Consider the following 23,230-nt stretch of genomic DNA (forward strand, 5'->3'; position numbering starts at 1 on the left):
GACATTGAACCTTTGCTCGGAAGCTCTCAATCACTGTCCACTGAGCTATAGCCCTAGCACATGCTACCCCCACATTTATTTTTATTTTGAGACAGGGCCTAACTAAGTTAGGCTAGCCTTAAGCTTGAGATCCTCCTGCCTTAGCCTTCCGTATAGCTGAGATTATGTGTGCAGTACTGTGCTCAGTTCCTTTCAAATTCTTTTAGATCCATTGCCTAAAGTGCCCAGAGCACAAACTTTTATTGGTTTGAAAGATTTATAGATTGTGTGATTTTTCTCTGTGTTCTCCAAAACCATGTTTTCTTCTCTCACTTTGGTTATATCAAAGTGCTGCAGTGGCACAAAATAAAGTGCCCAACTCAGATCCTTCCCATGTTTAACCACTTCTGACTACGGCAGATGCAGATGAGGTCTTCTGAGGTGGCGTTCTGTTTTGTGTGGAATTTATTATGATTGTTTAAAGAAAAACTTGAGGGTGGCTGTGCATTAGGAAGAGAGAGCCAGAAAGGGTTCTTATGCTTCAGTAGTTCATTACAGTAGTAGGGAGAGAAACAGACCAATAGGTAGGTGGATCTGGGTCTAGGGTGGTATGCGAACAACAAAATCAGGAAGTCATTTGATGGTTTGTCGGTCCGTCCGTCAGTGCATCATCCATCCATCCATCCATCCATCCAGTATTTCCTTCAAGGCGTCGAGGGTGGAGTGATGAGTGAAACTAGGCTTTATCTTGTGAGAGCTTATGGTCTGGTGAGGTGGACCATTGCTGGTGATATGATCCCAGTGATGCGTGTGGCATTCCACACTCCGAAATGTATTCTGGAGGGAGGCAGTGCTACTTGCTGGTGTACCCCAGGGAAGAGGAGAAGCATTTCCCAGAAGTGACAACCTCAAAACAGCATGCTCTTAGGTCCTGGGGCACTGCAGAGTGCTCAGGAGAACCTGTGCATCTCCAGCTGTGAGCTGGAGTGGGAGCCAAACTGGGTCAGTCCTGACCCAAGAAAAGTGTGGATGGTGTAATATTTGAGATTTGGCTATGGGACATCACAACCAGATTGCAGTTTGGGAGGTTCCCTGCTAAACCCAGGCCCAGTGGGTCACAGTGCCATCAGGAGAGCAGTGAGCAGGGTTCTTGGACTTCTGGGCAGAAAGGTGCAGTGGAAGTTGACTGTCACCATCCAAGAACTGGTTATGTAAGGTGTGTTGAAAAAGAAGGAGGGTGTGGTGAGCGTCAGGGAAGCCGAGGAGCTGTCTCTCGTAGAAAGGTGACACTTGAGCTAGTCTTGTGAGCAGAACCCTGGAGGACAAGGGTGCATAGAAGACATTGTGCAGAGGAGCAGAGGCTCGGTGCCTGCAGCGTGTTTGGGAGAGACACATTTGTGGCTGAAATGCTGCATGGGTGAAGTGGTAAGACTGGAGGTGGGCAGGAGCGGTCAGCAGCCTTGATAGTCCAAGCCAGAGGCAGTGTTTTCCCCTGTTGCAGGTGACTCTGTGGGAAGCCATGGCACTGAGGGAGCCACGTGGGTGACAGCTCTGTTACTGCGTGGAATGATGGTGCCAGGGTCTGATTGGGATCTTTGGGGAGTTGTCAGGTGCTTGATTTTTTGGACCCTCTTCTAGCTCTAGGATTCTACTCTGCTAACCTTAGTACCCCAAACATCTTGATTCCCATAACTTCAACTGAAGTAAATAGGGCATTTCTTTTGATGAATTATAGGGCAGATTAATGCAAGGCCAGTGGCCCTTGCATGTCCTCCGTGATAACTGCATGAGTAGTTAGGGAAGGTGTTTAGAGACATTGTCCTCTCGATTTTTGGAAATCAGGGCACCTTAAAAGTAAGCATTTCTCCCCTGATTATTCTCTTAGAAAACAGAGAGTATTAGAGGCTAAGACAGGAGGATTGCCGTGAGTTCAAGGCAACTTGGGTTACATAGTGAGTTCAAGGCTGGCCTGAACTATAGAATGAGACCCTGTTTCAAAAAACTAGAAACAAACAAACCAGAATGTTAAGAAAGGTGTATCACCCATTATATTGCATTACTCTGAGATGATTTCTGTTAATATTTTTAAATGTTTTAGTACTTTTGGGAGTAAATTTTTAAAACTTGAATCATTGTATATACCAGTGTTTTTAAATGTGTGTTTCCTTGGGCACCTACTGCTAACATCAGAATTACTATATAGTGCACTGATCTTTTGAACTGGGCCTCAAAGCAGTGTTCAAACAACTTTCCCAGGTTGTTCCATGCAGATGGAAGTTCCCAGAGCCTCTGTATGGTTCTGAGTAGAGCTGCTTTCATTAACCTGCTGAGTACTTTCCTTAGGAATAGGGTAAAGTGAGTCATATTTTAGAAAAAATGTTTTAATGGCTCCAGTCTGTTAGGAGTAAATGACAGCAACAAAAATAATAGACTTATCCCACTCTGAGAGATATATTACCCAACTTAATATGGAGTGGAATTGTGGGACAGTTCAGTGTGAGAAAGCAGAAGCAGTGTGAGAAATCTGAATTTTGTCCTGTGAAATCTATCATGCTGGTTCTTGAGTGTGAGATTTCAATTGTTTGAAGTTAATTAGGTAACTGATTAATGGAATCCTTTTCAGCAAATATTCATCTACTGCTTGCTTCCTGTCTGAGCCTGTGTTGGGGTTTATAAGTTGCAAAGCACATTAAAAAGCACAGATCTACCCCCTAAGGTATTGCCTGGCTAGTTGGTCACTCTCTACTAGTCTTTTTTTTTTTTTTTTTGGTACTGGGAATTGAACTGAGGACCTTGTGCTTGTCAGGCAGGCACGGTGCCACTGAGCTATATCCCTAGGCCACTGTACTGGTCTTGAGTAGGACCCCAGAACTCACCCTAGCTCATGGTGACCATGACATTGGGACTGACCTTCCCTGAAGCCTTGTGCTCAGTCTCTGAGGATGTGTGCACATTGCAAAGCCAGTTTGCCATCAAAATCTCATTCCCTTTTTGTTGTTGATGATGGATATGTCAGCTGAGGAAATTCTTGTCTCTGTTTTCACGGATTGGTGCTAAAACAATTGCTCTCGGCCCCACTTTGCTTCCTAACTTTGCTCCTCCCTGCTGGAATGACACAGTGTAAGTTTATGCCAGGAGCATAGCCTTTCCTCTTAATCTGGGATTGCAGTTCTAGTCAGTGAAGAAACAGCTTTTTTCTTATTTTGAAAAGTATTCTCTTCAATTTTGACTTGCAGCTTGTCTGGAGAATGCAGCTTGAACTGCACCCATGACAACACTGTGGTGGTAACCTAGCCTTCACCAGTCTTACACCCACTTGCCAGAGCTGTTTACATGGTACCTGTTAGACACATTGATTTTCTTTTTGAAATGGACACCAAGTAAAGTGCATTGTTCAGTTTCTTTGCCATGGCTTCTTTTTGGATGGAAGCATAGATTTAACTGATTGATCACTTTTATAGGAAGAAGGGAAACGAGTCCCCTGTATTTGGTGTTCCCTGGCCTTGCAGGAACTGTGGACTGCAGTTCCCTAGTCGCCTTGTCTTGTCTCCTGGAGGTTTAAGCTGCTGGTGGAAGCCCTGCTACGGAGGTGCTGGAGCTCCAGGTCGCCACCTTGTGGATGAACCTGAGGGACCCATGGCCTGCTGGATCTAGAAAGTGTTCTCCAGTCTGATGTGGCCTGGCTCCTGCAGTGTCCCTGTCCCCTCTGCCTAGCACAATGGGGTTGTGTGTGTTTGCCTACTGTGTGACCTACTTGACAGAGGGACTGGGCAAGGGAGTAAGAGAGACATTTGGTGGTCCTCTGCTGTCTTAACTATAAGTGGGATTGTCTCCAGGTGTGGGTCTGGGAATGTAGGTCAGGGCTGTGGTTCCCACAGCCTCGAAGGGCAGCTAGGCTGTGCGAACCTTGCACTGGTGCAGGCTGATGAAAGGGCAACTGCTTCTGGAGTCATTCGGTATTAAGAATGGCTTGAGTGATGTCCTGTAGGATTCTCGAATCCAGGTGATGTTACTTAGATTGATTTCCTGTGGCTGCCTCTCCATAATGTCAGCCTGAGCTCTGAGGCAGCTGCTTTGCTGTGGCTTCGGCTGGTGCTCTGGGAGAAGGTGTCCGTGCTAGAGGGTCTGGCTCATGGGCACAGTGGCAGTATGTGCTGAGCTGGTTGAAGCAAGTGCAGTTACCTCCACAGCCGTCGCCTGCCAGCCAGAGGGCCTGAGTGCACCAGTGGTGAGCGTGGTGGTGTTTATTTGCCCTCACCTTTGTCACCAGAGGTAGCTGGGGCCATCACTTACCCACTGGTTGTATACTGAGCTCAGCCTCGAGCCAGAGGCCACGAGGAAGTAAGTTTCTGTGCTGCCTGTTTCTCAGGGAGGCCCTCAACAGCCTTCCCTCCACAGCCCGCTCCCATCTGCCACCCTCGTGCCCTCTCTTACCGCCTTCAGCACCCTGTGGATCTACTGTCTCGGCACTTGTTGTCATTTGTTTTTTGCCTCCCCATAATGTGAGTTTAATGAGGGCAGGGGTTTTTTTTGTGCTGTCCACTGTTATGCCTCCGAGCAGGCTAGAGAACGTAAGTGCTGTACAGGTTTATTCATTTTTTGTGTGTGTGCTGGGGCGCCCAGCCCGTAGTAAGTATTTATGGATGAATAAATTAGCAAAAGGTATACCACAGTTGGTAGATCCAGAAAGCCCAGAGTCAAGTATGGGAAGGAGATTAGATAAATACTTCACTGTTCACGTGTGTGTAGCAGCACACACCTGTTATCCTAGCACCATGGGAGGCTGAGGCCCAGCCTGGCAGCTCACTAGAGAGACCCTGTGTCAAACCTAAAGGGGCTAGGGTTGGGGTCACTTCCCAGCACCCAAAACAAACAGAAGCAAAAAGCCAGAGTGAAAAGCGCTTCAGGAGAGGCCTGCGCAGAGGGAACCGCAGCTCGGGTGTGTTAGAAGGATCTTGCACAGAGAGGAGCCTCTGTGCCTGCGGCCCTCAGTGTGAGAAGCTCGTGGGCCCAGTGCGAGGTGTGTGAGTGCAGTGCTTGGCCAGTTGGACGAGGGGTGACTGTGGGCGGCGAGCTGTCTCGGGGGCTTTGGAACCCGGTTGGAGTCTTCTCCTGAGGCGTCCCAGTGGTCTGGGCAGAGCAGAGAGAAAGCACTGTTGGGCAGTTTGGAGGCTGGAGGACCAGGTGGGCTCATGTGAGCACCTTTGGGCCCTTGAGAAGTGAGGAGAGAGGCAGCCAGCCTGGACTACGTAGTGAGTTTAAGACCAGCCTGAACTGCTCAGTGAGAACCTGTCTCAAAAAAAAAATGATATGCAAATACTTATTTTTAGGGATTGGGTTTGATGGAATTAAATAATCATTTCAACCTCAGTTTTATTGATTTGAACTCTGTGGTTCCATTCAGCTCATTATGAATAAAGTCCTTATGAAGTAAAAAGATTTAAGTGAGAATAATGAATTTAAATTCATAAAGAATGGAGTGCACACTATGGTATTATACTTTGGCCAGTAAGCTAAACATGCGTAAGTTAACCTGTGAAGGACATTTCTTACCAGATCATTAGATGAAAAATTGAGAAAGTAAACGTCTGTTTGTTTCCTTAGGGACTTGGGCAGAACATTTAGCTAAATGAACCCTTTTTGTATTTTATTTTCTGCAAAATGGTGATTTTGCAGCTTTTCACTTCTTTGACCAACCCATTTAATGAAGCTTTGGTTTTCATTAACAACCAAAGCAGCTTATTAAAGGGAAAATGCTATGTGGACTTACTTCACAAATTGGAAAGAGAGAAGACTGCATGTACCAGCTTACAGTGGTACTTCTCATTAGGCAGCTCTGGATTTCCAAGGTATTTAAAGAGGCCACTGGCATGGCCAGCACATTAGAAGGAACTAATTTGTGTAGTCAGACTTCTTTCTTTGTGGATGTCCTTTCAAATGACGCCCTGCTTTGGTGACATGCTTTGCTTCCTGGCGGGTAGCCTTCAGTAGCCAAGCTTTTGTTGGTTTGGCTCCAGCATATTTCATTAGGTGACAAACCCTGTAGAACAGATGGCACTTACACGTTTCTGCTCTTGTAGCACTCTGTTTAATGCAACACTATGGTTTTGCTTCGTTGTTTTTGGCAAGTTGCCTTTGTGTGTAGTGTGGAGTTGGAGAACATGGGCGGAGGGTCTCTGAGGGAGTCAAGGCTGAGCTAAGCGGGTGTGATTTGAGGTGCCAGAGTGATGATGGGACACAGGCTTGAAGGAATGTGGGCACCATCGACGTGAGACAGGTAACAGAATAAAAAAATACGGTGTACAACATGTTAGGTGTCATTGTATGCCACCTTTAATCTTTAAACCAAGGACTGCAAAACCTGTTAAAAAAAAATCCCAGTATGTGGATGTTTACTAGTTCAGAGATTTAAGAATTCTGTTTATGTGAAAATGAAAGATTAAAACTGCTCCATGGAGGGGCTGGGGATATAGCCCAGTGGCATAAGCGCCTGCCTGGCAAGCGCAAGGTCCTGTGTTTGATCCCTGGTACCGCCAAAAAAAAAAAAAAAAACCCTGCTCCATGGCATTCGATTTCATTTTTGAGGCAGTGAGTCTCTATATGGTGGTCTTTCTGCCTCAGTCTTCTCAGTGGCTGGAATTACAGGCATGCACCACCATCCCTTCCACCTCTCTGTAATTTTTAAATCCTAAAAGTTGCCTCATTCACCTTTCCTGTCCATCAGTCTTTTAAGAAAGTCAACCTTTTTTGAAGTAGAATCTGATTCAATTAAATGTGTCCATTTCAATGATCTCCACACTCTGCCCAAAAAGTTGCTTCCTTCCCCTTTGCATGAATCCCTACCTCTGTCTAGGTAGCAGCCAGTGAGGTCACTGTTCCCTCAGCCCATATCTGAGCATAGACAGAACTGTATCTGTTATAGCTTCTTTTTTTATTGGTCTTCTGTTTTTTGGTTTTTTAAATTTCATTTTCTTAAGGTTGGCATCAAGGTGATTGTAACAGATATGAAAATAGGAATCTTGAACCCTCACTAGGGTTGTCCCAGAAAATATTTTCTGATTTACTTCCTAATCTGTGCTCTGCTCTATGTGATGAAAATTTTTTATAGGAAGGCCTGTGTAATGCTGTTCAGTACAAGCAAAACAAACTATCTCCCATTCTGTAATTTAGCTCAGGTATAAACACAGGACTGGGAAGGTGGTAGAAGTGAGTATCTAAGTGAGTCATCTTTTCTACTTTGGAGATACAGTCTGTGGGAACCAAGTTTAGCTCAGAATCTCTGTGGAAGCACTGAAAGAACATGCAGCCTTCTAAAAGTCACACTTTAGAAAGTAAGAGGATTACTTTTTGATAGGACGTTAATCATCCAGGGAAATACACAAATGGAGGAGAGTAGACCCAAGCAGGAGAGATGCTCTCTGTGAAAGTGGCACTGTGACAGGATTTGCCCACTTTGTTCCTTCTTTCAGGACCCTGTGTGCCAGGGAAGGGAAGTAGAATTCTGCGGGAGCACACTGAGTGGAGGAACAGAGCTTTCTTTGCCAGCCTTTCCTTTGTCTGTTTTTGCAGCTTGCAGTTCACTTGCACTGGGCCAGAACTGTAGCTGTCCCGGCCCCTGTGTGTGTTTATGCAAAGATTTAGCCTCATGCTCGCCCACGGTTCTGTGTGGATAGTTGGTGCTCAGTGAATCCTGCTGTGCACTGACTGTTTGCACAGGGTTGTCTTCAGGTATCCCCACGCCACATGCAGCGCTTTCCAAAGTTGAAAGTACAGTTCGACTCTTCAGTCAGTGTTAGTTAGCATCCATCATGTACCATGCAGTGATCAGTAAATTTCCCTTTTGACACACATATTGGCCCATTTTTCTCTCGTTTTATTGAGATACTCAGTTACCATGCTATTTAAGTGCATTGGAGTGGGTTTTAGTATATTCACAATTGTGCAGTTATCACCATTCAACTATCAGCACATCTTATCAGCCCTGAAAAACCTCATGTCCATTAGCAGTTCTTCCCACAGTCCCTGTCCCCTAGCCCCAGGCACCTCCGGCCCGCTTCCTGTCTCTGGATTGGCCTGTTTGGACAAACCCCTTTGTGGCTGGCTTCTTTCCATTAGAGGTGTGCCTTCCAGGTTCATCTTGCTGCATGGTCCATCTGATGACAGTTCCAAATCTGTCTCAATCCTTGTCAGGTGCAGGGGGTCTTTTGGAACTAGGACAATCTCTGGAAGTTATCTAGTCTAGTACCTCCTCATTTTATAGTTGAATTAACACTTTCACCCCTCAAACCAGTATACTACTCCTTGTTTCCTCAGTCTCCCAAATGGAGCATACTTGAGGCAGGAAATGAGAGAGTCTTGCGAGTCCCAGCTGTTTGTGCAGGCTCAGTGGTTACCTCTGCACTGTGCTTGGTGTTGAGTCTACAGCTGGCAGATTGTTCTAGAACTTTGGTGATGGTTGTCTGCCCACATGCAAAGTATGACCTGATCGTTTACCTCAAACCCAGCTGTCCTATTTCCATCAGCCCTTCTGAGGGCAAAGAGCATGAATTTAGGGGCAGTCTCTGTATTTATTTGCGTTTGTGGAGGTGAAGCCTTGGGAAAATTAGGGCTCAGAGTGCTGTGCTCTGCTGCCCCCTACTGCCACACTGCAGCAGTCATCTTCAGCTTCTCTTTTAGGTTCGTAGAGGAGAGCTGTGGATGTGTGGGTGAACAGTAAACATCTCCCCTCCCCTTTATTTCCGAGCCCACTGCCTTTGCTTTTTCATTAGTATGGCACTGGCATGTCCTGCTTTGCCCAACCCTTCCCCAGGACCCTTCATTGCTGTGGTGACCCCAGTTTCCTCCAGAAGGTAAAACGAAAAGTGGCCTGGGCAGCAGCCTATGCTTAGCCAGGTATCTTTTGTTTCCATCTCATCTGTGCAGTGCAACTGCTCTGTCTTTCCTAAAGCATTTTGTGTGTGCATGTGTGTGTATATGTGGCTCTGGGGATTGGACCCAGAGGTGCTCTATTCCCGAGCTGCAGCCCCAGCCCTTTTCATTCTTTTAAGTTTTGAGACAGGTCTCACTGGGTAGACCAGGCTAGCTGCAAACTTAGGTTCCTCCTGCCTCAGCCTCCTGAGTAGCTAGGATTATAGGTGTGTGCCACTGCACCTGGCATATGTATTTCCTTCTTGCCTTTTCTAAAAGGATCAGGATATAAACACATGGACAGTGAGAGTTTTGAAAGCCTGGGGTAGGGGGCAGGCTATGAGGGGAAGCTCAGCTTTGTTTCCAGTGACAGTGGGAGTGACAGTGGGCAGTAGCTGCCCCAGTGTGCACGAAAGGCACTGTTGATGCCTGATCCCTGCAGCACATGCCCAGACTGTGACTGCTGACATTTGTTGTGAGGTCACAGCACATGGAAAATGAGCCCTTGATGTTGGTTTCTTGTTTTGTTCTGTCTTTCTTGCACTGGGGTTGAACACAAGGCCTCTGCACTGAGCTGCATCCCCAGGCCAGTTTGTTTGTGACAGAGTCACTGACTTGCAGAGTTGTTCAGTTTAGGCTGTTAACTTGTGATCCTCCTGGATCAGCCTCCTGAAGTGCTGGGATTACTAGTGTGTGCCACAACACGTGACTGATGGTGCTTTCTTGTTCTACTCTTGTTTTTTTTTCTTTTTTTTTGGTACCGGGAATCAAACTCAGGACCTTACTCTTGCCAGACAGGTGCTTGTGCCACTGAGCTATATCCCCAGCCCATTGTTCTGCCTTTTGACCCTAATAATTCTTCTAACCCTGGTGGGGCCTTTGGCAGGCTGAGTATTTCCCTGCATTTATGGTATCTGATAGTGCTATTGGAAGAGTAAAGTTACCGATGGCAGTGTAAACACACTGCTGTTACAGAGGGCCTTTAGGTACCTGCCTTTTTTTTTTTTGTCTTTGAGACAGGGTCTTACTATGCAGTTCAGTTTGGCCTTGAGCTCACTTTGTAGCCCAGGCTGGTCTCGAACTCACAATGATGGTCCTGCCTCAGCCTCCTGAGTGCTGGGATGACAGTTGTGCACACCATACCTGGCTCTGCTTTGGTTCTTTATAGCAACCATATGTGGCCTTGGCCCTGCACTGGACTTTGGAAATGCCAGGAAGATTGAACTTTGTTCCTTGTAGCCTCCTGTGCTCCCTTCATTGTCTCATATCTTTGTCCTACAGGACAAAGCTGACTTGTGATTAGTGACATTTCCTTCCTTCCTAGGTTGCAGATTCTGTGACGTCAAGCACCAGTCTTTTTCATTTTTATTTTATGCAAACTCCTACAATATTTTTTAACAGACTACAGACATGAACATAAATTTATTAACCTTGCAGAGCAAAGAAAATACATTACATTCACTAAGTAGAGAGATGAACATGTTGTTTAGTTTTTGCTTTTTTCTTATTTTAATGGTGCTAGGAATTAAACCCTGGGTCTTGGGTTTCTCTTTATTTGGAAATCATTGCCAAATTTACAAATGCTGTAGAAAGAAAAATAGCACAAAGAACTCCCAAGTATTCCTTGGCCCAAATTGGTCTGTTAAGATATCACCCTATCTGTTTAGTTCTGGAATTCTCTCTAAACAAGCACACAGGTAGAGTGGACACCTGCCGACAGGCACTGACACACACTCTTTCTGAAATCGGAGGCTAGATTCCATGAACCATGACTTCCCCCCTGCACCTGGGCATGCAGATTTCCTAGGAACAGGGTGTTCTCTTACACAAGCACAGTCCTACAGTCACTTCTCAGACACTGCGCCACTGACGCAGTGCCTCCTTCCAGCCTCCTGGCCGAGTCTGATGTTGTCACTTGACATCGAGACCTCCTTTCCAGTAGACCTGCACACCACGCAGTACAGATCCGTGCAGGGATCAGATTGAGTTGTCCTCTTCAGTTTTCTGTAACTGATGCTTTCCCACAGATTTTCAGGTGCACAGATCACCCCCCGCCCCCACATTCCTCCTTTGGCCTAACACTTACATTTTTTTCTCTTCGGTGCTGCTGAGGATGGAACCCAGGGCTTCTTCCATGCTGGACAAGTGTTCTCCCACTGAGCTACACCCCCAGCCCCTAAAATACTTTTTTTCAGTTTTGCAGTGCTGGTGATTGAACCCCTAAAATAATTTTTGTTTGAAAATTCAGAAAGCTTTTAGTGAAGTTGGTAAAACCGGAACTTTTTTTGTTTGTTTGAGTTCGGGTCTCAGTATTTATTCCCAGCTTGCCTTGAACTCATAATGCAGCTCAGGCTGGCCTCAGACTTGGAGTGGTCCTCTTATGTCAGCCTCCTGAGTGCTGAGATTACAAGCATGTGCCACCATGCCCTGCATGCTGAACTTTTAAATTACAATTGTCTGTCTTGAATTTTCTCAATGAACTTTTCAGTGTCAGAAAACATATTTCAATTTCTAGTCAAATACTATTTTAGTCAAATAGTTTTAACTAAAATGGCAGGGTGGTATATTTTATATTTACACACTGAAATTTGAATAAATATTTGAACTTTGCTTTGTAGTTTTATCAGCACATAAAAATTAACCCCCACCCACACCTGCCTCCTATAAGTTTAAGCTGTATCTTACAAGGACCGTCCTTACTTGCCTTTTTGGAGCAGTGTTGATAATAAGTGCTCCCTCCTCTTGATCGCTGGTGCTTTCTGAAATAGAATGAGCATATGGCTTTGTAAGCTCTGAAATGATGGTTTGTAACTTCCAGGTGATATGGGATGTTTTATCATGTCATTCCAGAGGCATGTTTGAATGGTTACTACATAGGTATTACTTTGCCTAAAAAGAAATGTTTATAACTTTTAAAAATGTGCACTATGGGTATACACTGCTACCCTTTTAATCTTAAGATTCCCTGGGCTTCGAAGTCAGTGATTTGACTGCTCCTGACATTTGAGAGTGAAACCCCCAGATGTCAGGTGTGCCTTTACAGACAGTTACTGTGTCACTTCCGTGATCCAGCAATGTCTTCACAGATGCATGGGGGGAAGACACGTGTGAGTCTATGGCTTGAGCATGCTGAGGAACAGCTATCCGTCCCACACAGAAGAAATTCCTAAGCAAGGCTCCTCCAGAGAGTGAGCACCATGTAGAGCTGTGCAGCCGCGCCGCTGCCTTGCTTCTGAGCAGTCCCTCGGTTACCAAGTCAGATGGCTCAGTTTGGTACGGGTGTGATGGAACTTTTCACTTTCAAACTCACACACTTTAAGGATTAAAAATAGGTCTGCTGGTGGCAGGAGGCTATGGTGCCTGTCTTTTTCGGTGGGTTTGTTTGTTGGTATGAATTGAGCTGGGGTTGAACCATTGGCCATGCATTAAGTGGTATCTTAGTGTTCCATACTTGATAGTCAGCAGTTGCTTGTGCTCCCTTTTGTGGATTAAATCTCCTAAATCATCCAGTATCCTCAGTGAGATAATGAAACTAACTTGTGAAGCCGGCATGGTGGCACACTTCTGTAATCCCAGCACTGGGGAGGCTGAGGCAGGAGGATTGTTAGGAGTGTGAGGCCAGCCTGGGTTACAAAGTGAGATCAAGGCCAGCCTGAACTGCATAGTCAGACCCTGTCCCAAAAAGACCAAAAAAAAAGTAAAAGAAAAAAAAGAAACTACTGTGTGCAAAATGCATGTCTATGCAAATTGTGTATTTGAGGAAGTCATTAAGTGATTTCTGTTCTTTGCACTGAAGTTTTATAATTAAGTTTCAGTAAAATATATAATTCAAACATGCGCGGTCTGAAAAAATACACAGTAAGGAATTCTCCTGCACTCCTGTCCACACCCACTTGGTCGGCACACACAGGGAAATAAACGGACGTCCCTCTTCAGCCACTGCCACTTTTTTGGGGTGCTTCAGATTGAAGCCAGGGCCTCACACACACCAGGCAAGCAGTTCAACCCTGAACTACACCAGCCTCCACCTTTTTCTTTTCTTTTCTTTTCTTTTTTTGTTTGAGACAAGATCTTATGTAGTTCAGGTTGGTCTTGAACTCACTATGTAACCTGTACTGACCTTGGACTCACAATGATCCTCCTGCCTCAGCCTCCCATTTCTGGGATTACAGGCATGTACCACCACAACTGGCTCTCAACTTTTTTTTGGAGGGATCTCCCATTGTTAAATTTTTATATAGGTTCTGCTAAATTGCTCAGGCTGGCTTCAAACTTGACCCTCCTGCCTCATCCTCTGAGTAGCTGAGATTACAGGCATGTCCCTTTTTATCTTTCCAGTATCTCTTTATAGAAATACAAACACACACTTGTTATTTCCCATCCTTTGTTGCACAGATCCTGAATAGTGTCCTGATTTCTTCCTATCGCTGGTAAAGCTCTCCTTTATTCTCCCCCAGGGAGTTTTGTGATCAGATTGAAGGTACCATTCCCTGGAAAGATTATTGAGGTGAAGTTGTAATAAAAACACACTTAAAATCTGTAGCAGGCTTTTTCAAATAATACTTTACAAATAAAGAACTGGGTAGTTACGGAACATTCTAGTTGTTACCTGTGCAGCCACACATATGCATGTAGCTATATATAGCTTTTATTTTTTCCATTTTGTTTTACAACAGGGCTTCATTATATAGTCCAGACTGGCCTTGGACTCACTACGTAGCCCAGGCTGGCCTTGAGCTTGTGGCAATCTGTCTCAGCCTTCTGAGTGCTAAGATTTCAGGTGTGAGCCACTATGCCCCGCTAGTCATCTGTATATAGTATGTTCCCTGCGTTCTCAATTGAAATAGTGCTTTCTTATTCAGGAGATAATAGATAGCTTTAAATACAGCATTTCTTCTATTAGTATGAAATAAAACAACATAATTCCTGATGAGTGATTTTTAACATTTAACTTCACAGCTACAATATCAGGTGTTTCTTAGATTTTACTTCATTCTTCACCACACTTATGTCTCTTGTATTCATTTCCTGGGGTTTGTAACCAGGGTTGCTCTTCTCCAAGAAGAAGGTGCGTGTGGGATCGGGGAGTGTTACTCTTCCTAATGATGCTGGAGATGGAGTCCAGGCTTCACCCCTGCTGAATGCAGTGCTCTACCACAGAGCTGTGTCCCCAGCGCCAGAGAGTGGTGTTTCCTCTTTTGCATTTGAGCAATAATCTAACTGTGGGCTAGAACTCTGTGGGGAAGAATACTCCACAACTCCAGGAACAAAGTACTTTTTCATTAAACTTGCCAAACATTGCCCCATCGCTTTAGTTTTGTTGATTCTGCTCTTAAAACCCTGTTAAGTTTTTAAGTTCAGCGTTGTAAATTTAGTAATCTAAATTGCACATTTGGCTGCTCTCTAGGGCTCCTCTCAGGGCAGCCGGTGTTTATTTTTTCTGCCTCCTTTTCTCCTGCAGCCCTCCCCTTCCTTTGCTTAGTGTGTGCCCGAGTGGATGAGTCCTGCTTAGTCACCGAGTGCCCTTGGGCTGGGGCGGGGAGCTGCCTTGTGCCCCGCAGCCCTGCCTGCACACCTCGGGCTCTGAGCAGAGGTGACTGAGGGAGGGACAGATGGACTGACTGCCCGTCTCTCGGGTAGGCCATTCTCACTTGATTCTTGGCAGCACTCTCCCCTCGCAGGTCTGTTCCCAGGGTTACATTCAGAATTCTTTGGAATCAGGGCTGCGCCTTACCCAGTGTGTACATTTGTGCATCATGTTTCAGTACATTTTCAAAATAAATCTCGAGCCGGGCGTGGTGGCGCACACCTGTAATTCCAGCGCTCAGAAGGTGGAGGCAGGAGGATCGTTGCAACGTTTGAGAACAGGCTGGGCTACAAAGTGAGCTCAAGGCCAGCATAAACTGCACAGTGAGACCCTGTCTCAAAAAAAAAAATTTAAAAAAAAAACCCAAAACCAAATCGCATATGTAGGGCTGGGGATGTGACCAGGGGTGGAGACGGTGCCTGCTTTGTGTGCTGGAGGCCCTGGGGTTGATCCCACTAGTGACTTCTTTTTTCAAAAATATGACACACCTGTATTTAAAGAGCATTAATCTGAATCCTGAGCTCCCCTTCTTGGATCCCCGCCTTGCTACTCCTGCCTCGTTTTCTGCCTTTCTTCAGTCTGTGGCTTTGAGGAAGAAGACTCAAAGTAGCCCTAAGGGTCCGCTGACGGGCGTGGTGGGAAAGAGGGCGAGCCCCTTTCTCTTGCATGTAGGACTACAGGTTTGTTTAATAACTGACATATTTCAAAATAAGCTATGCAGGTTTCAGAGTGTTTGCCGAGAATTTATGGAAAAAGGTATTTTGTTTTTCGAATTGGAAATACTACCCTTATAAATGTCAGCCGAAGCCCCTCAGGGTTTTGTTAGAAGACTGGGGCTTCTGGCTTAAATGCTTCATAGGATTGTTAGAATATGTACGTTTTGGGGAACTTAAATGATCGGTATAGTTTATGTGATGGGTGACTCTTCTTGTTTCTTTCAGTATATTTTTGGAGATTTTAGCCCTGATGAATTCACGCAGTTCTTTGTGACGCCTCGCTCTTCAGTTGAGGTAAGACAAACTTTCAGTAAATACATGAGATGGTTATGCTTCCGTTTAACTTGCTAAATTTGTTTTTTAATGAAGAATTCTGACCTACAGAAAAGTATAGAAACTGATCTAGAAATTCCCTGAACCCATCAGCTAGATTTGATTATTATTGAGACTTTGCCCTAATTGCTTTAGACTTTTATAAAATAAATCAGACTTCACAGGTGCAGTGGAAGCCGGTGGTGCAGCCTCACCCACCTCATCCCTTTCTTCCCAGAGTGCACAGCTCTGTTGCACGGTGGGTGTTGGTTCCTGGCTGTGGTGCTCACCTTGCATTGCACATACTGGACTGGACCAGACCCCACACCCCACAGACTGCTGGGTGTCTCATGCCTTTAGAAGGCCGGTTAGGTGATGCACTGTAGTCATGCTCTTCTAGTTTATTTTCAGCTATTATATTCTTCCTGTTTATCTACTTTTGTAAATTTTTTCCTTTTTTTGTACCGGGAATCGAACTCAGGGCCTCGAGCTTGCCAGGCAGGTGCTGCGCTGCTGAGCTACCTCCCCAGCCCTATAAATTTGCTCCTGTTGTTTGATTTTAGTTAGTACTATCTGTTGAATGAGCCTTAATTTCTCTGTCTTCCTATTTAGAACCCTTTAGGTATTTTTGTTCAATAAATACTTTAAAAAATACGGCAGTAAACATGCTTTGTTGCTGCTTGTCTCATTTAAGAGTTTTCTCCTTTACATTTTTAAACAGATTCTCGCTAGTTCTCAGCTTTGGAATGCCCAGAGTTTCTGTTATTCTCACATGTAATAAGTGGATTCTCATTGTTTAATTTGCATTTCCCAGATTATAAAGAGCTGGGGCACTGTTTCATTATTTTCACATATATGTTAACCCTACACATTTTTCCTTCTGTAAATTACTGTATCTTTTCTTTTTTTTTTTTTTTTTTTTGTCTTTTTGAGACAGGGTCTCTCTGTGCAGTTGAGGCTGGCCTTGAACTTACTTTGTAGCCCAGGCTAACCTCATACTCACAGCGATCCTACTACCTCGGCGTCAGTACTTGGACTATAGGTGTACACCACTACGCCCAGCTTTTGATCTGTATCTCTTGTCTGTGACTTCAAATCAAGTGGCTTAGTCTTTTTTTTTCTTGATTTACAGGGTTAATAATGTTTGATTTTGTGCATTATAGTTATTTCTTTCTAGCATGAGAGATTTTAAACTTTATATGTGCTGCATAGTTTGGGATGTTTTGCTGGGCAAAAGGAGTATGTTTTTAACTTTAAAGTCAAATGGATTGACTTTTCTTTATTTTTAGTTTTCAAAAATATAATCAAGAAATTTCCCTTTCTTCCTTATGAGAATAAAGGTGTTTATTTTTTGGTGTGTAGCACAGGTGAAGCAGAGGTGTGTGTGTGTGTGTGTGTGTGTGTGTGTGTGAGAGAGAGAGAGAGAGAGAGGGGGGGGGGGGGGGGGAGAGGAAGAGAGAGGTGGGGAGAGAAAGAGAGGGAGAGAGGGAGAGAGTACAGAGTCTACTCCACTTCCCCGTGACCCTAGCAAGTCATCTTGGGTCTTGAGGTCCCGCCTGCCCTGCAGGGCCTGTGCCTCTGCCCTGCCTGCCGGCCCCAGGGCCTGCTCCAGGTGTGCCTGATGTCTGTGGCACAGTGCTGCCCTTGATCTCCAGGAGCTCTCGCTGCTTCACAGACCCTCAGCTACCTTGTGGCTTTCACTGTCTTAGGAATATGTGATCAGCATGCCAAGTCTCATGAGAAATCTTACGAAATTTTATGAGAATTGCATTAAACTTACGAGTTTGTACAATTAATACCTTCATGGTCATGACTTTTCTTAAAAATGATTTTTTTATATTTTGTTATTCATTCAGGTTTCGCCTCATATACCTCCTTTCTCCTCCTGCAGTGCTGGGGACGGAACCCAGAATCTCGGGGACACATGCGCCACACCTTCCCCCAGATCTTTTAGAATGTTCGCTCTGATTAATCATTTCTGAGGGCTGGGGCTGTAGCTCAGTGGTACAGTGCTTGCCTAGAATGCACAAGGCCCTGAGTTCAATCCCTAGCATCACACACACACACACACACACACACACAAATCATTTCTTTTTTTTTTTTTTTTTGGTCTTTTCTTCCGGTACCAGGAATCAAACTCACGACCTTGCGCTTGCCAGGCAAGTGCTTTGCCACTGAGCTAAATCCCTAGCCCCAAATCATTTCTGTTTTAGCTAAATTAAAACTTACCTGGGACATTTTTGCAATGTATATTTCTTTTGTTCTTGTCCCTTTTCTTTTTCAGACAAGGTCTTGGTCTGTAGTTCAGATTGGCCTCGAACTTGTGGCAAACCTCTTAGGTCTGCCTTCAAGGGCTAGAATTATAGGTGTGTGCCACCATGCCTGGCTCAAATTCATATTTCAAATACAAAACTGTGAAAATGCAAAAACGGGGAAAAGAGAAAATTGTGTTTCAAGTAAAATCTTAATTTTTTTGGAACCTAGGGGTTTATGCCTGCAGGCAAGTGCTCTACCACTGAGCTCTGTGCCCAGCTTTTTAAATTTTTTTAAGACAGTGACGTGCTATGTTGCCCAGGCGGTATCAAACTTACGATCCTCCTGTTTCAGCTTCCCAGACTTGGTGCTATGGATTAAAGACATGTGCCATTAATAGCCAGCCTTAGTTAACTTTTTTTTTGAGACAGGGTTTCACTCTGCAGTTCAGGCTGGGCTTGAACTCACTTTGTAGCCAGACTGGCTTCAAACTCAAACTTGCAGCGATCCTCCTGCCTCAGCCTCCCGAGTGTCAGAATTACAAGCACTTAGTTAACTTTTAATGATGCCTTTTAAGTTAAGAGTTTTTGTACTAGGTAAATTGAGCAGGGGGTGCTCACCCTTGGAGTGGGATCAAAGGCTAGGCCTGGGGTCCCACTGAGCCACTGTGTGGGGTTAAAGTCTGTGGAAAATGAATACATTCAATTCAGTGTTATTGCCATATCTTGTGACTATTGATATTACCTTGTTAAGGGATCTGGGAGTCTGATCCAGGAAAGAGTGAGGGTTCAAGTTGGATATTGTGATTCTTTGAATCACAAGAAGGTGTGGTGGCACCTGCTAGAAACAGCAAAATTGTGCTGCTCTTTGTGATTAAAGATTTAAAAGATCACAAAGCCTGCTGGGTTTTCATCTGATAGGAGAGTGGGAATGCACCGTTTTTCTAGTCTGAAGACCTGCAGCCAGCAGCTGTGCCACTTGGCTAGTTTCTTATGTGATTTCCTTCGTTTCTTCATGCCTCTTTCCTCCCTCCCCTCCCCCATTTGAAAATGGGCACTGCTGACTGACGTCACAGAAATGTTGGGAAATCAGCCTATGTCTAGCCTGACACCTGGGATGTAACAAGTCAGCACAGTAGATATGAAAGGTGCATATAGTAAAGTTAGACCAGATCTTTTCTTTGGAGAACTAATGATGGTCACCAGTCATTTCTAGCTTTAGAAATCTTAGTATAGCTGGGGTGGTGCACATCTGCATCCCAGACCTTAGGAAGCTGAGGCAGGAAGATCACCCCAAGTTTGAGGCCACTGTGGACTATACATAGGGATTTCAAGGCTGTCCTGAACTACATAGTGAGGATCGGGGGGATGAGTGCACACAGAGACAGAGAACAAAAGCTTAGCCTGTCTAAATTCTCTTTCTCTTTCTCTTGCTTTGAGCATACATTAAAGTTGGAGGGGGCACAGCAGATGTCTCTCCACCAAAGGGAAACACAGACTAGCATAATTGGATTAAGTTCTTAATATTGTAATTTTGGAGTCTCTTTTAGGGGTGTGTGTTTCCTGGGGGTTCCTGGCCAGGTTGGGGCTGTGGATGAGGATGGCCTTACACTTAACTGCATCACCACTCATTTGCGAGGCCCGTGTTTCCTCCACCAGCCCCAGACATGACACTCAGGGCTCCTCGTGTGGCATGCAAACTGCAGCCCGGTGGCAGGAACCTATGGCACATGTGCGCACTGGACTCTGCGTGGTTCACCATCACTGATCTGGCCCTGTTCCTCATGTGCTTTTTTGCTATTGGGAATTTGATAAAGCATTTTTTTTCGTGCGTGGAGCCAAGAACTATTTGCCCAGAGTTAAGAAATGCAGGATGTTAGAATGTAAAAGTGTTCTGCCTTCCTGCAGAAGCCTTGCTCCTGGCAGCTGAGAGGTTTTTGTCTTTTAGTTTGTGTGCTAGAAAGTTTGCCCCTGGCAAGGTAGGCTGGCCAGTAATGCAACAGAACTGAAACAAAATTAGGCAATTTTTGTATACATTCTTAAATATTAGTATTAATTTTTAAAGGCAACTGATATCTTTTCTTGAGCTGTGCTCTAGTGTATAAGCCAGGGTGATTTAAAAATGAGTTTCTCCAATGGAAAGAGATGCAGCCAACTTACTAATAAGCATGTGGGACCTCAGCTAGTAATAATGTCATTGATGCTTAAAAATAGGGAGAAAGCACTCATTCCCCAGAACACCCAGAATCTCAGTACTGGAGGCAATACACACACCTAGCCGTTCCTGAATGAATGAGTAAATGCAAAGGAATGTAGTATACACAGCCTGTAGGTGTCTGTGTACTGAGAGTGTACACATGCACGTGTGTATCAGGGGTCAGTGTGCATTTAAGACAGTTCTTAATTTGGTGTCCCAGTGGGATTTCAGAAGTAGGAAGTCCTGGCTGAGCACGGTGGAGCCCACCTGTAACCCTAGCACGTGGGAGGCTGAGGCAGAAGGATTACCTTGAGTTTGAGGCCAGCTTGGGGTACATAGTAAGTCCAAGACCAGCCTGAAACATACAACAAGACCCTGTCTCAAAACAGAACAAAAACAAAGTAGGGAGTTCTGGTTTGTGGGGTCCTTTCAATGCAGGGTGAAACAGTGACAGCACCAGAAGGAGACTCTGAGACACCATTGTCCTTTGAATGCTGGCTTCCCCTGTCTGATATCCATGGAGGCAGGACCTCCTCCTTCCTGAGGGTCAAACAGAGCAGGAGTAGTGCCCATGCCCTGAGCGTGGGTGCTGCTGTATCATGGATCTGTATTTCCCGTCAGTGTTGTCTGCTTAAGTCTGTTCTTCATGACAATAATGAAATGCGTGAGGCAGGTTCACTATAAAGAGAAGAGGTTGATTTGGGCTCACAGTTCCAGAGGTACAAAGTCTTGTCTGATTCTGGCCTTGCTGTGGAACCCCAGGGTGCAGCTGTCTTGTCTCTGTCTCTAGCAGTGTCACCAGGATTCAGTTGTGAGGGCTCCATCCTAATGACGCAGCTAACCCTGTCACTTGTAGAAGCCTCATTCTAAACACCACATGATTGCAGGGAGAAACCATGTCCAGACCACACTGCACCATCCTGGCTGTCAGCATGGTCTGTCTTTCCCACCTGCTGCGCTCAGGGCTGGAGGTTTTTCTGTCTTTCTTTCTCCAAGTAGAACAGAGTACAGTAAGTATGAAGAACCTGTTCTGACGAGTGGGGCTGTGCAACCCAAAAAGAGATTTTTTTTAAAAAGTTTATTGGTACAATTTAGGTATAAATAGTGATCACATTCATCATAAGGAATTTGTACCTGTCCGTGCTGCATCTTGATCCCTCTTTTCTTCCCTGTTCTCCTCCCTTCCCTTCAACCCGTCTTCCTGTTGTTATTTACAAAGCTTTGTTTCCATTTTATCCTTTCCTCATTTTTTCTTTTCCCTTCCTTCCTTTCCCTCTCCCCTCTCCCTGCTCCCCTCTCCCTGCTCCCCTCTCCCCTCGTTTCCTTTCCCTTTGAACAATTTCTTCTTATTTCTGTTACATATTTTGGTCCTTTTGCACACTTTCAGTTTCTCACATCAGAGAGACAATGTGATATTTACATGTGTGTCTGATATATTTCACTTAAGATCCATCCATTTAGCTATAAATGTCTCAAGTTTATCCTTCCTTATGGTGGAGTAAAATGGTATTGTTTTAAAAAACCACATCTTCTTTACCCATTCATTGGTTGATGAACATTTGGCCTGTTTCCAAGATTTGGCTATTACAAACTGTGCTGCTATGAACGTGGGTGTGCATATATTGCTGTGGTGTGATGCTTTGAGTTGTTTTGGGAAGATACCACGTAGGGGAATAGCTGGGTCCAATGGGACTGCTAGTCCTAGTTTTTTGAGGAATCTCCACACTGATTTCCACAGGGGTTGCACCAGTCTACACTCCCACCAACAATGGAGAACAGCTCCTTTTTCCCACAGCCCCTCCAGCATTTGTTATTGCTTGATTTCTTCGTAACAACCGTTCTTTCTAGAGTGAGATGGAATCTCACTATTGTTTTAATTTGCATCTCTGAAATGATCAGTGATGTTGAACATTTTTCATAAATTTGCCATTTCTCCTTCTTCATCTGAGAAGTGTGTATTCATCTCAGATGCCCAATTTTGGATTGGGTCTTTAAATTTGTGGAGCCTGATTTTTTTTTCTAATTAAGGGAAGGTTTTTTTGGTGTTACAGTGATTTTTGTGTGAGTAGAATCATTCAGACCCCTTTTTGTGCCTCAGAATAATTCAGATGTCCATCTCCAGGGGCCCAGAGTGTTGTGACAGGAAGCACAGGCTTTCTGGTACCAGCACGGGTTGTGTGTTGTGCTTTCCCAGGTACCTGTGCCTGCTGCCTTCACAAGTGCACTTGCTGCTTTGATCTGTGGTGTGAGTGCCACACTGCCAGCCAGGTGCCATGCAGCCCTGGGATTCTGTGTCCCTGCTCTGTGCTGCCCCCTGGTGGGAGAACGTGCAGCTCCCAATCTTGAAGCCTTGCGTTCTTTTCCAATCCCGGCTTTTTTTTTCTTAGCTTCCTGTTTGCTATGCTTCTCTGGAGAGAGAATTTAAGGGGTTACTGGGGAGATAAGCTTTCATCTCTGTAATGACTAGATTGTCTTGTTGAGAGTTCATAAAGCCGCAGTTTCCAAGCCTCAGAAGGTGTGAGAAGTGCCCAGCTTGGAAAAATGCTGCCCCAAGGTGTTGTGCTGTTTTTTGTTTTCTTCAGGTAGCAGTAATTTTCTGTTTACCTTATCTCCTTTCCTTTTACACTTTCTCATCCCAGACATGTCCACGTCAGGTTTTCCCACCTCTCGAATAAATATGGAATGGCTAGGAGGGAGAAGTATTTGAGAATTTCGTAGAAGTTCGAGCTTTTTACAAAGAAGCCAGACCTGTGCTGTTTGCCTTCTCTCTTCTAAACCAGAACTGCAATGTTAGATATTAATTCAGTTGTTTTAGGACATGGCGTTGGATAGGAAATCTCAGTTCCCAGGCTTCCCCCGCTCCCCCTCAACCCCAGGGCACTTTCCATTCTGACCCCAGCTTGACCCTGATGGTGAACAGGACGTGCGGATGGCCACTGGTGGGCAGAGCAGCATCTGCTCAGCGGCAGCTGCCCTGAGAAGGAAAGCAGGCCGTGTCAGAAGCGGCGTGTTGTAGCTGATTTATGCACCCATGGAACTTATTTTCAATTTCTTAGCCTCGTTGTTGAATCTGTGTAACGATGATAAATGTTTGAAAGCATTCCTGTAGTGGTGCTCCCCATTAGGGTGGTGGAAGGTAATGCAGTGTCCAGACCTTCCATGTGTGCCATTCTGGTAGAAGGACTGTCCTGAGAAGTTGCATGAGTACAGTTTTAATGCAGTGTTGTCTAGACTCAGTAGTACGTTGTGTGTTAATGATCTGTTGCATTGAAATTTGTTT

The 23,230-nt window shown here is 44.9% G+C and overlaps 1 protein-coding gene across 2 annotated transcripts in view; it reads left to right on the forward strand.

Moving 5' to 3' along the window:
- Nucleotides 1-1,377: 1,377 nt before the first annotated feature.
- The window catches only part of Usp10 (ubiquitin specific peptidase 10), a 53,837-nt gene continuing 31,984 nt past the window's right edge, over nucleotides 1,378-23,230 (forward strand). Inside the window, exons 1-2 of one of the 2 annotated variants that reach the window (XM_005410965.2) lie at nucleotides 1,378-1,404; nucleotides 15,415-15,483. In XM_005410965.2, coding sequence (XP_005411022.1) covers nucleotides 1,393-1,404; nucleotides 15,415-15,483 — 81 coding nt within the window. In that variant the 5' untranslated portion in view covers nucleotides 1,378-1,392. Of the gene's footprint in view, nucleotides 1,405-14,903; nucleotides 15,154-15,414; nucleotides 15,484-23,230 lie in introns of those variants that run through there. The other variant, XM_005410964.2, reaches the window with a different exon arrangement.

Source organism: Chinchilla lanigera, unplaced genomic scaffold, assembly GCF_000276665.1.
Source record: "Chinchilla lanigera isolate Chin_1 unplaced genomic scaffold, ChiLan1.0 scaffold00140, whole genome shotgun sequence".
In the NCBI taxonomy this organism is placed as follows: domain Eukaryota; kingdom Metazoa; phylum Chordata; class Mammalia; order Rodentia; family Chinchillidae; genus Chinchilla; species Chinchilla lanigera.